General features: G+C 39.9%; 2 protein-coding genes across 2 annotated transcripts in view; one reads left to right on the top strand and one right to left on the bottom strand.

Annotated features, from left to right (window-relative positions):
- Nucleotides 1-8166, bottom strand: part of ulk4 (unc-51 like kinase 4) — a 67406-nt gene extending 59240 nt beyond the window's left edge. The window contains exons 1-16 of the mRNA XM_076081404.1: nucleotides 7220-8166; nucleotides 6166-6306; nucleotides 5692-5791; nucleotides 5400-5539; nucleotides 5144-5306; nucleotides 4809-4910; nucleotides 4529-4612; nucleotides 4332-4407; nucleotides 3437-3577; nucleotides 2770-3092; nucleotides 2031-2100; nucleotides 1660-1726; nucleotides 1336-1428; nucleotides 943-1003; nucleotides 605-804; nucleotides 146-192 (exon numbers count right to left, since the gene is read on the bottom strand). Of these exons, the coding sequence (XP_075937519.1) occupies nucleotides 146-192; nucleotides 605-804; nucleotides 943-1003; nucleotides 1336-1428; nucleotides 1660-1726; nucleotides 2031-2100; nucleotides 2770-3092; nucleotides 3437-3577; nucleotides 4332-4407; nucleotides 4529-4612; nucleotides 4809-4910; nucleotides 5144-5306; nucleotides 5400-5539; nucleotides 5692-5791; nucleotides 6166-6303 (1805 nt within the window). The 5' untranslated portion in view covers nucleotides 6304-6306; nucleotides 7220-8166. The remainder of the gene's footprint in view (nucleotides 1-145; nucleotides 193-604; nucleotides 805-942; nucleotides 1004-1335; nucleotides 1429-1659; nucleotides 1727-2030; nucleotides 2101-2769; nucleotides 3093-3436; nucleotides 3578-4331; nucleotides 4408-4528; nucleotides 4613-4808; nucleotides 4911-5143; nucleotides 5307-5399; nucleotides 5540-5691; nucleotides 5792-6165; nucleotides 6307-7219) is intronic.
- A 2185-nt stretch (nucleotides 8167-10351) lies between these two features.
- trak1a (trafficking protein, kinesin binding 1a) overlaps nucleotides 10352-12158 on the top strand; it is a 42980-nt gene continuing 41173 nt past the window's right edge. The window contains exon 1 of the mRNA XM_076081375.1: nucleotides 10352-10859. The gene's annotated coding sequence lies outside the window, so the exon portion shown is untranslated. The remainder of the gene's footprint in view (nucleotides 10860-12158) is intronic.

Here is a 12158-nt window from a genome sequence, read left to right as displayed (position 1 = left end):
GTCCTATCCTCCAAGTTCTTGTCTGCCCCTGATGTTTGATCCAAAAAGCTATTTTGTCGTTCTTGGGTATCCGAGTCTCAATAGTTTGTAGTTCAGTTCCACCAATGATTGTTTTATAGAGAGAATACATACATAATGTACTTACACATCCCAGTTCGGAGCTTGTCGTAATTGCTGGGTCAATACTGGAAGCTGAATGAAGGAGGGTGGAGATCAGAGAGACACATAAAGAAAGAAAGAAGAAAAACAAACAAGATTAAGAACCCAGTCTCAAGAAATGAAGGACCTCACACATATCACACGTTCATGGTGATGCTATTTGCTTACAAATGTGACTAGCTTAGGATAAATGTATCCTCAGGGGAGCGCAATGACTGAGGGTTAAGAAAAAGAAAAAGTGATTATATAAAAAGATATTAAATTGCATGTGTTTGAAGTTTCCAAACATTCAAATGGAAAAAAAGGACTCCCACACTGCCATGCAGCGCTGAAGTCTAAAAATATTCCCTAAAAAATTCCCCTGAGAAATGATCTTGTTAAACCCAGCCAATAGGGATGCATCAATATTTCAGCATGGATCCTACGTAAGTACATGTTGTCCTACCAGTGTTGAGTTCATCAGCCTGTTAGCAATAGCTTTATGTCCAGCTACGCAACAGAGGTAGCACAGCAGGTTGAGCCTGGAGCGATTGGCTGTGGAGTGAGGAGGAGGAGCAGTGGAGGGGCTCTGTTCTTCAAGAGATGAACAAAGCTGTAAGAGGAAGACCGTCCACTCTTCATCACTCAGGGACTGTAGCTTCTCAACTGGAGAAGAGGAGAGAAGAAAACGTCAGCCTGAAGACAGATCGGGGTGAATGACCACACACTGCATCGGTCGTCTGTACTTTCTATAGGTCAAAATCTCACTTGATATTGACTCAAACAACAAATGTACCACAGTACCTGAATATGCTGGTACACAAAGTGTTTTGGGATCAAAACGCACAGGAGGACTCTTAAGAATCTGATAAATAGACAGAGAACACCACACAGTAAGCCTCGGTATGATCTATCTGATCTGCATACCACAACTCCTCTGTAGCTATTTCTTCACTTCCTAGGAACCAAGTTTTACCTGATTCACGATGCGATAATTAACATAAAACTGAAATACCCGTGCTTTCACCAATATTGTTGTTTAATATTGTTTACCTTATACAATTTGATTGTGAGAGGAGGTTATAAGGAGGGGCTCCTCCTCACAACGACACTTACGACTAAAGATTATTAAAAGTAGAATAGATGTATTTTAAGTATCTGAAATGGCCTGTGTCCAGTAATATTGGACGTCTATACCTTGGGGTTGTCCATGATTGGGGTGACAGTCAGATCAGAGTCAGTATGGAGAAGAGCTTTCACAGAGGATGTGATGTCAGAACCAGTCCCGGCCTAGGAGGAGGGGAAAGAAAAGAGAGGAGAGGATTAAAGTATTCACCAAGCTCACCAGCAAATGGAAGCAGATTAGACCTAAAAGTGAATATATTTAAGTCTTCAGTAGAAAAACAAAACAGCAATAATGTGATTGGGTTCAGACATAGTAACTAAGTTACCAATTTACCAATTAGTTATTATATTAGCATGAAACACTCTGCAGATGTCAGAGTATATGGTGGCAGTAACCTGAGGTGCATGGGTCTGGTTCAGGGAGTCTGAGATAATGCAGCTTCTCCTTGAGGTGGTACAGGAGCTAGAAGAAGAAAAGGAAAATAAGATCAAAATATACTGCTAGCTGCTCATGGCCTTCTGATATGTGTGCATGAGGCTGATCCCCTCTAGCTTAATTGGTAGAGCACAGTGTTGCTAAGAATAGACATACGAGTAGCACTGGGGCCACTCATTTTAAAATCATGCTTCAACAATTACAGTACTGCATTCTACTGTGTACTTTCCTAATGTGTGCGTTCAATGCAAGAGTTTGGATGGAGGATAACTTCAGAGAGATTCACGTTCTTCTTCAGAAAGCAGAAAGAAAGATAGAATGAACTAAATACCTGAGCAGAAAAATGGATTCCGTGTTGTCCTCATCCACACCACTCTTTGGCCTGAGCTCTGAAACATTATCTGGATGAAGAAGCACAAAAGATACAAAATCAGATTGTCCAGCGTACAATATGACATGTATGTCTGAGACACATCACACATGCCTAGTAAAGGCCACACAGGTGAAAGATGTAGCATGCATATTCATCAGGAATGAGATTTGAACATTAGCAATTAAAGCAAACAGTGAAAAGTTGAAATGTTTGCAGATGAGAGGAAAAGAATCGGCAGAACAAAATCGGCTCATCTAGACAACCAGATTAATACAGCCATGTTGAGACAACTGTTATGGTGAAACAAAACACAGACAAAAAGGTGGTAAAGGAATGAAACCCTGACTGAATATTATATATATATATATATATATATATATATATATATATGCAGGAAAGGTTTGCTGATCATGTCTGTTGTAACTGTCTTTACATCAATATCAAGTCGAGAAACAGCCTTGCTTAGGGTAACGATGGTAATGGTTTATTCCCATAAATAAAGTACATAATGTCCAATCAACAACCTTTTATGTCAACCATATCAACACACACACACACACAAAAGGCATACACACAGAGCACATAACTACTTGTATAAACTGGTTGTTTGAAACATTGCATTACATAGCATGAAGTGGCCAAGTATCTCCCATATCTGACGTAAACACGTAAGCAAAAACATCTGAGAATGTCTTACCGAGCATCAAGGACTTATTGGGCTGCAGTGTGTGGCACATCTGCTTGGTTCCAGTTAGCTTGGGGTCATCTTCTGTCTTTGCCTCCCCCTCTCCTCCTCTCTCCTTCCCCATCTCCCTATCCAAGCCCTGGCTGTTCATTGGAGCTCCACATGTAGTGTGTCTGACAGCTTGTTGGCAATCAGTCTGTCTGTCTGATGGTCTGTAAGTTGTTGCTGTTGTTGACTGTGATGAGATTAGACTCTTGTAAATCCTAGAGGGTGGCTGGGTGTTGGGTAGCTTGTCTGCATGTCCTGCAGGGAAAGGGTCAGGGATCCTTGTGTGTCTGTGGAGTTATTGACAAAACACACATTAACACAAAATACTCAACTGGGGGAAACAAACCGTCACATGACCTGTTTGGATTAAATAGTATGATAATTCTGCAGGTTTGTAGGTTTGTTGTGCTGTTAAATTGGACTGCATCATATTGAAAGGTGTTTCAAACTGTGTGGATTAAAAGAGAACAGACTGGGCTTGAACAACTTCTTGACCTCTATATCTACCGTTAGTGTGTGCATTACTACTTTCACAAAGCAAATCTGAAAGCAGTAAAATGGCTGCAACAAAATGTCCGTAGAATGCTGTAGGAGCTGTTAAATGAAGAGGAATAGAAATATATCGACACACCTCAAGCTAGCTTTAACGACCCCCTCACAGCTACTTATTTCCTCCTGGTCCCCTACTTCATCCTCCTCTTCTTCTCCTCCTTCTTCCTCCATTAGTACTTGTGTCCAGAAAGGGTGGCCCAACAACTCTGGCCAGTCCATCCTAATGAACACAAAACAACAAAACTATTAAATGAAGACAGGGTCGGGCCATACGGAGAAAATCAAATATCACAATTCTTTTTACCAAATACCTCAATATCAATATTGCGATTATATTGAAGGGTTGACAACTGGTGCTTCCACAAAATATTTACACAATGAGATTTTTGATAAATAATCATCAGTGACATGTATATAATGATTATGTGTTTAAAGGCTAACAGCTAGAACAGTCTGGGAAGTTCAGAAAATAATATCCCTATACTGTGATGTAGCCCTTACAAACTGAAAAAGACAATCGTGATTTAGATATATTATTGATATAGTGCACAGACCGACATTAAAACACAAAAATGTGACACATAGCTCAACGTGCAATAAAAAAGCCGCAGTCTGAAGTAATTCAATGTTGCAATTAAGTCAATTTTACTGTCTTACAAACTTTCAAGCTGTCCAGAGTCAAGAACTAGACTTTCCTTATTAATAAAAACATATTTTTAATAGATAAAGTCAAAGAGACCAAATTAATTTTGAACATTTGTTTGATTCTGTTCATGAACAGAATTTACCAACTGGTCATGGATACATAAATAATACACAACAATAACCCCATTAGCATTGTGATGTAAGGATTATATATTTTATGATCATAATAGTAAAGGTAGAACAGTAGAATAGAGTGTGTGCTGGACCTGTGTGCGTGTGTGTGTGTGTGTGTGTGTGTGTGTGTGTGTGTGTGTGTGTGTGTACCATACCGCTTATCAGGGTATTTGTTGAGCAAGCATTTCAGAAGATTCAGGAAGTCCTCACTGGGAGGACTGGCTGAAAGCACTGTAACAAACAACACAGAAGAAAAGTTCATTCATTTAAACTAAAAACTCTATAATAAAGATATTTCTGTCAAACATCACATCTGTGTGTGTCTGTGTGCATGTGAGAGAGAGTGCATCACCTGTCTGTCTGGGAGCCGGTGGTTCCTGATGTAAAATCAGCTCTGTAATTTCAGTGTAGCTCTCAGAATAGAACGGAGGTTTACCTGGGAAACAAAAAAAGGTTTTTACGGATTAGGTCGTAAATTACAGTATGCTTATTCTAGGTTTTTTTCAATCCAGTACATCATTAGTAGCATCATCATAAACATCCAGAATCAGTCTATGCTGGTATCACTGTACAGGAGTGTGTGTGTGTGTGTGTGTGTGTGTGTGTGTGTGTGTGTGTGTGTGTGTGCGTACCAGTAAACATGTAGTAGAGTGTACAACCCAGAGCCCACAGATCAGAGCTCATATTGGTTTCTGATCCCTGCAAAACCTCTGGAGCTCTGTAAGTTGGAGGACCTGGAAATATAGACACGTAGAGTAATTAGGAAAGACAAAAATAGTACAAGAAGACAGTCATCAGCTTTCATACAGTACACTTCTCCACAATGTATAACATGTTCTCAGCTTGTAGCTTCTAATATGATCACAATGTCATAACAACAGCTACTCTTGGCTAATCTACCGGCAAGGTCCTCCATCAAACAACAATACAATGTATTAGGAACCAACAGGATCTAAAGAAATCTGACCATTTAATATTTTCCTCGTGTTGTCAAAGCTCTCCTTGCTATCTTCTTCCCCTTCCTCCTCAGACGTAGAGCGCAAGTTAAAGAAATCCTGCAGTGTCTCTCCGTCTGCCTTGGACAGGCAGAAGTTACCGAACTTCAGAGTGCCACTACCATCCAGTAGGATCTATGGGCAACAAAGGGAGGGTCACTGTATTCATCTAATAATCATAATGGTGCTGTTTGTTAGTCCTGCATACACATGAATGCAGACGCAAACCTTAGCAGGGGTCAGGTCAGAGAAAATGATTCCTGATTCATGGATGTATTTCAGTCCTTTGACCAAGTCCCATCCAAAGCTCCTCACCACATCTTCTGACAGACATCCATCAAGACCGATTATAGACGCCAGGGAACCACCTGATAGATGGACACGAGTGTAAAAAGAGAGCAAGCACGAGAGAGACCAAGAAACTTAGATAGAGCAACACTTGTTTTAAAAAATCAGCAGTAAGTTATTACATCTAATGGTGCATGACTGTTTGTCAGGAGTGCCAGAAATAACCACTGACCTGTACAGAGCTCCACTACCAACCAGAGGTGGCTACTTGTCTCATACCACTCGTGGAAACATACTATGTTCGGATGATCCAGATCATGGCTGAGACGTACCTAGAAGGGGACAAAAAACAAGGCTTCATTAAATGTGTAGGTATTCTTTAATGCCATGCTCAAATGCAGAATTCTCCATTCAGAATCCCTATGAGCTCAGTCAGGACTGCTTGGTTAACAATTTTGAAACTCATTAACTGCAAATAAGGCCCAAAACTCTAATGTCTAAGGATAATGCTTTAATGTGTATAGTTCTTATTCTTTTTTAAGTCAATATAACTCACAATAATGTCTTAAAACATCTCAAAGTTGGTGATGTCATGCTCCTTAAGGCTTTATAATACAACTATACTAAAACTTATGAACGAACAAAACAAATGTGAAAATGTAACAGGTGTCTCGATACGTTCATACAGTTAAGAGAACTATCCTACATGGTTAGTGATCTCGGGTCTCTTGGCTTTGTCGGCGCAGACGATGGCTACATAGTTGAGATTGCCTTTCTTTCTTCCTTTATAGACAACAGAGCTAGCGCCGGCCCCAAGTTCTTCATACAGGATGAAGTTCTCCATCTGCTGTGGAGAAGATATAACAAGTATTAAGTCTTAATCATTAGCTTTAGACATTTGAAGAAGTTGAGAGAGTAGAGTTTGTCATCAATGAGGAAAGGAAGCAAGGAAGTATCAGACACACAAAGCCAAACAAACAGTATGACCTCTTTATCATCAATGCTGTGTGCATTGGCTGTAACGTTATCCACTCCGGCAGAACAAACGTGATATTAGAAAACTATTCTAATAATTATAGCCTGTAAAACTATTTAAATTCCGTGACCCATGAAGCTATTCGAGTTGCCGCTTATATAGTTTGACATTGTCTAACATCAGTTTTTATAAAGAAATAACACATGACTACATTTGGGGTCATGATGTCAAAATGTGTAAGGTTAGGGTATATTGGTCCTCTCAAGTTTACCATGAGAGGAATTTAGCATAGGCTAACATTTTAGCACAACTTAACTAACTTAATTAGCTAACTTAAAATGTATATCCGTGAATGATGATTAGCTTTACGGCTAATTAGCTTCAGAACACCCTGACACCTGTTTGACTCTGCGCGGCTTGATTTGTGTCATAAAATAGCTTCAGCGAGCTACACAATGTAGCTTCTACACTTGTAATAAATGGGCATGTTTGAAATAGATGGTTAACTTTTAGGTGGTGAATAATAGCATATTTAGCGTTACCTTAAAGTGTCAGGTTAACGTTAGAGGCTAACGGTTGGCTTGTATTGTGTGTTGTAACGTTATCATCTGTTCAAGAGGACAGGCAGGTCTGTTCGCTTATTAATGACAAGACAGCAGTTAACTGCAACACCGAGTAAGTAACATTATTACATGAAAACATCACTTAACTATACACAGAGACACAAAATACTGACTTAATAATGTGTTTGGTATCCCTCACGTTTACTATCAAACTACCTTACCTCTTCAACGACCCGCTGTTTGTTAGCGGAAGCGAGATGTGCACGGACGGGTACAATTCAAACAGGAGGAGGGATGTCTGGAGCTCTGCAAATACAATTAAAGCACAAACTACCCACCAAAGTCCTTGCATGCGTACCGATACGTAAATTGCAGCTGTGCTTACGAAATATTTCCACATACATATGATTTAAAATACGGGTTAGTTGTATTGTATAAGTTGTTCGTTTTGACCTGACCGCCTCCACATGGTCTATTCCTGCGTTGCTGTGATACAAGAGAGCACACAACAGGCAGCGCATGGTTAAGCGCATGGAATACAGCGACAATTGGCATAACAAGTATTTGTATTTAGCAAAAAAATTGCAAGTTAATTTACTGTACAGAGTCCTGCTTGAGCTGTTAGGGGGCAATAGTCTGCGGTTAGGTCCCTACTGACGCCCTCTGTGGGCTACAGTTGCCTCAAAGTTCCCATTGAGTCCAGAGCAACCCGTCCACCTTTGCTGGAACTATCCAGCGTGTGAGCACGATATAACCCTAACATAATAACTAGATTATTACTCTCATGCAATGCTGCCAAAATTAACTAATCATTTTAAATGTGTGCACATGTGCAAAGTCCCATTGGAGATTAGTTTGAGAAACATGCACGTGGCCCTGCAGAGGGGGTCAACCATCCCCATGAATGCTCCACTTACTGCAAACACTGTCCCACATATTGTAAAATACTATAGTAATGCATGCATGCAGATAGCTTTTGTCAGGCTGTGGGCACTGACCTTAATATATGGTTCTCAGTGTCCATAGATTAACAGCACCAGGGCCGTTTGTCTTGCAGTTTTTCACCATTGATTGATTTTTAGAAACAGAGAGTGAGATTTTGAAGAATAATTTATCTAAATCGACAACAAAATAAAGAAAAAATATGTTTTCTGTTGTTTGTTTACTGGTCCATGCTCTGTCTTCGGGTCATAGTTGAACAGTCTCTGTAGACCTTGCCCTACTGCCTCACATCACACATTTCCTATTATCTTTTACCAACCCCTTCACATGTGAATTATTTCTGATTATGGAGTCTAACATTTTGTACTCTCTGCATATGAGCTCACAGCACAGAAGCTGTTTCCTCTTTATTTGGAACAAGATTGAGAATATTAAGAGCAAAAGGCTCTCCGGTGAAAGATGATGAATTTTTCAAATTCACCGAACCCCACTGTAACGGACAAGGACTCCAATGCATGAGTCTGTCAGCACCATGAGGCCTGCTGTGAATGAAACTCGTGCAACTCTCCACTAGCACACAGATGTGTCTTAACAAACTCCCAGTGCTACATTCAAAGATGAGCCCAAAGTTTTTTAGTGTCTTTCTTTTTTCAGTTTTAAAATGATGGTGTCGATCACTCCTGAACTTTGTCTACATTACTGTTGTCTGTTGACAGCTACAGAACATTTGATGAAAACACTATTTCGGATACAACAGAAGTAACAAACTAGGAGAAAAGAAATCATCTAAAATATCTTTGGAGAAGTGGGACATAAGAACATGTCAGGTTTTTTTCTACAAAATAATATTATGCATTCTGACAATATTAAAATACAGTTCCTTTTGATTTCCCCAACAACGTCAATTGCGAAGATAAACCATGAGGTAGCACATAAACATTACAAACCAAACATAGATCCTTCTTGTTTTGACTTTTTATGTAAAACACTTTTCTCGCTTGTTTGTGCAACAGGATTTCGGGAGGAGGGTCTTGTATAAAACTTTTGGTCATTCAAACTTTGTCACAATGGTCAAACGGCAGTCCCGTTTGATTAAACAACACTGAAAACTGAAAATATTGCCAGTATTATTGTTAGAGTTTAACGGTAAGACACATAGAAAACAACATAGGTTTAAATATTCCATGACAGAGTCTCATAAGAAGAGGTCCTGATTAAAAATGTTGTTGGTTGAAGTATCCTTTTCAAATAAATCATCAAGTTAAAATGTAGAAATCTGTGTTTTCCTGGTTGATAGAAAGCTTGTTCATGTTTAAATAATGATCATGCATGTCTAAATAATGCTGGAGACCAAATAGCAACCATCAAATCCTCAGGTCTGTTTTAAGAACTTTCCTAACAATCACTCACTTGACAAGTTTCATCAGTAGGGCCCCTACTGACTGCATATAGATGAGTGAACAGCAGAGTCTTCTCAGTGCACGTAACTTAAAGTTTACAAGATTAACCAAAGATACCAAGAGTGCCATTTCCTATAGGCGCCTTTTATTCTACAAAATAAAAGCCATGAGAAAAATGCAATTAAAAAAAACTCACCACATTTGCTATTACAACATTCTATGAATAGCCTACATAACATATATAATTAACACAAATTAGTAGGCTGTTTTAATGACTGGTCACAGCTTAGTCCTTTTTACGTAGTGATCATCTGCTACAATCAGAAATCTATCAAGAATTGTATTGACCAGAATTTTTTTTAAAGTAAGTAAGCCTCTTACTGTCGACCACTGAGGCATCTGTAATTTATTGTCTTCTGTTTAATTATATTTGTTTGATGGGCAGTCAAACAAAAGCGACACAATATTGACACAGATAATGTCATAATTTACTGCAAACTGCAAATATTTCAGACCTTGCTTTGGACCGGTGTTAGTGTTTATGTTTTTAGTCTGAAAATATACAATGTAAATAATCACATTGCCATGATGACAAACTACCTTGTTTCTTTTATGTGCGATAGGAGTTTCTTATGCTTTTAGATACGCTCCTTAAATGTGGCACTGTGCAAATGACTTAATGAAACACAATTGTATCAACAATTAAAAAAGCTTTTCCTTCCACCATCACATTATAATATAGACTGCATATAAGGTCCCAACACTTTGTACACACTGTACACACAAGCAGACAGTTTACAAACTAGCTCTTACAGTATTTATTAAATGAAGTGTCAACCTCTTTTCACGTGTTGTGAGTAAAACAGACCACTCAAAATAAAAAAATATAATGTAACATTATTGCAATTTATTCTGAAATGACTCACACCGGATGTAGAGCCATACTTCTTCTACTTTGCCTCAGCTCTGCAGCAGCTTTGTTTCCACCAAGCCATTCACTCACCCCTGCGAAGGAAGCCAAAACAAAAAGCTGCAAAAGTGAAGCGAACAGGCGCAGGGAGCTGACTCTGAAATACAGCTTTCGTATTCGTCCGTCCACTTGTCTTGACTTTCGCTTGATAGAGGCGTGATTATCTGATACCGGTCTGTGTGGAGGTCTGCTTCCTGTGGGGGGTGCCCTGCATGTTGGGGGGGGGGGGGGTAACGTTACTTAAGACTGTGGTCAGTTTGGTTAGGCGTGGCAGAGATAAACTAGGGGTTATAGTCGGGTGAAGAAGCATCTCAAACGACGACTGACTGTGGTTAGAAATAAGGTTACTCTCAGGGTCACACATGTCGACGGGGAAACAGACTTTCACACAGCACCGGGTCGCGTGGGAACGCTCTGGAGAACCACATTGTTAGATCGCGAGCAGAGTCGCGCGGAGTGAGCCGATGAGTTCGTCTTCCGTTTGTCGCCAAACAGAGATAACGGGATTATTCTGCCTCTTCAGGGGAGTCTGCGCGATCGACTAAAGCGGTAAGTTTCTGAACTCTGATGTGTGTCAGATTTAAAGTTTGATGGTCATATGATCACAGCAGCAGGTGCAGAGTGCCACACGGTTTGTTGACGGTGTAACAGTTACTCATGATAGGAGCGAAATGCTATATAATTTAACACATGGCATGTTTTTAAACAGTCCCCCGTCATGTTTTCCTTGTTGAATTACTTTTACTGAAGACTTCTTCATTTCATGAGAAGGTCCCTCTGCTTTGTGCCCATACTTGGTCCGACTCAGAGGTGAACATGTTCAGCCTGTAGTGTGGTTTGTGGGCACGTTTTAATAGGATTGATTGATTTTTAGAGGCCTAATCCTGTCACAGGGAATCTGCCTCCACTCATTAGAAGTGACTCAAGCAGTCTGACTGATTATCACACTTCTCACAAGCTGTGAACAAACTTTTCCCTTTTTAACGTCAACATGTTTTTTTAATTTATGATCGGACCAATCAGTGGGATCATTACGTCATATCATTCAAGTGCACCGTGAAAAGCTGACATGTGCCACATTATAGACCCAAAGAAAGCAGTTTGCTCTGTGAGGCATTCATGTTGTTCTCTGTTGTTTTTGTTTGTTGTTTTCTCTTCATGTACTGTGGGCCTACATCTGTTAGAGGCATTTGTTTGTTTTCTTTCAATGCTATTGTTTTTGTTCAAGTTAAACCCTTTAGGCTATCCAATGTTGGAAATCTGAATGAGCAGCATCTATTTCAATATTAGTTTAATAAAGAAATCCAATTACAAACCAATCACAAGGAAGGACATTTAGACGATGAGCCTCAGGCCAGTTAAAGAAGACTGATATGTGGATTGCGGTGAAGAGGCTTCAACACACTAACGTACATCCTTTACTTTAAAGGGTATGGGGGGGGGGGGGGGGAGGTCAGTGATTGTTATTTTACTTTAGCTACTCTCCTGAGGAGGAGGGTTTCTCAGCCAGTTCTGAGAAGCTAAATAAGGGTCCAGTTGGCTTTGCCAACTAGCAGCACATGATCTGTGGAGGGCCTGTGTACTGTCTCACTGCTCACACACAAACCTCTGAGAACGTTCACGCAACCAGAAGCTGGAGGGACAGTTTGAATGTCCCACAGATTGACGGAGAGACTGACAGATGGGCTGTGGGGGGTGTTTGGTCTTATCTAAACACACACACACACACACACACACACACACACATATTCAAAGGCTTGTAGCAAATAGGAAATCCCATATCACGGTTAGATATGTGTGATGTCAGTACTTTGTAACGCTATCACCCCTTTCAATCAACTAAAATGG

The sequence above is a fragment of the Anarhichas minor genome, unplaced genomic scaffold (genome assembly GCF_050575085.1).
Source record: "Anarhichas minor isolate MPS153535 unplaced genomic scaffold, ASM5057508v1 ptg000080l, whole genome shotgun sequence".
Taxonomy (NCBI): domain Eukaryota; kingdom Metazoa; phylum Chordata; class Actinopteri; order Perciformes; family Anarhichadidae; genus Anarhichas; species Anarhichas minor.
This window is presented reverse-complemented; position numbering and strand designations above follow the sequence as displayed.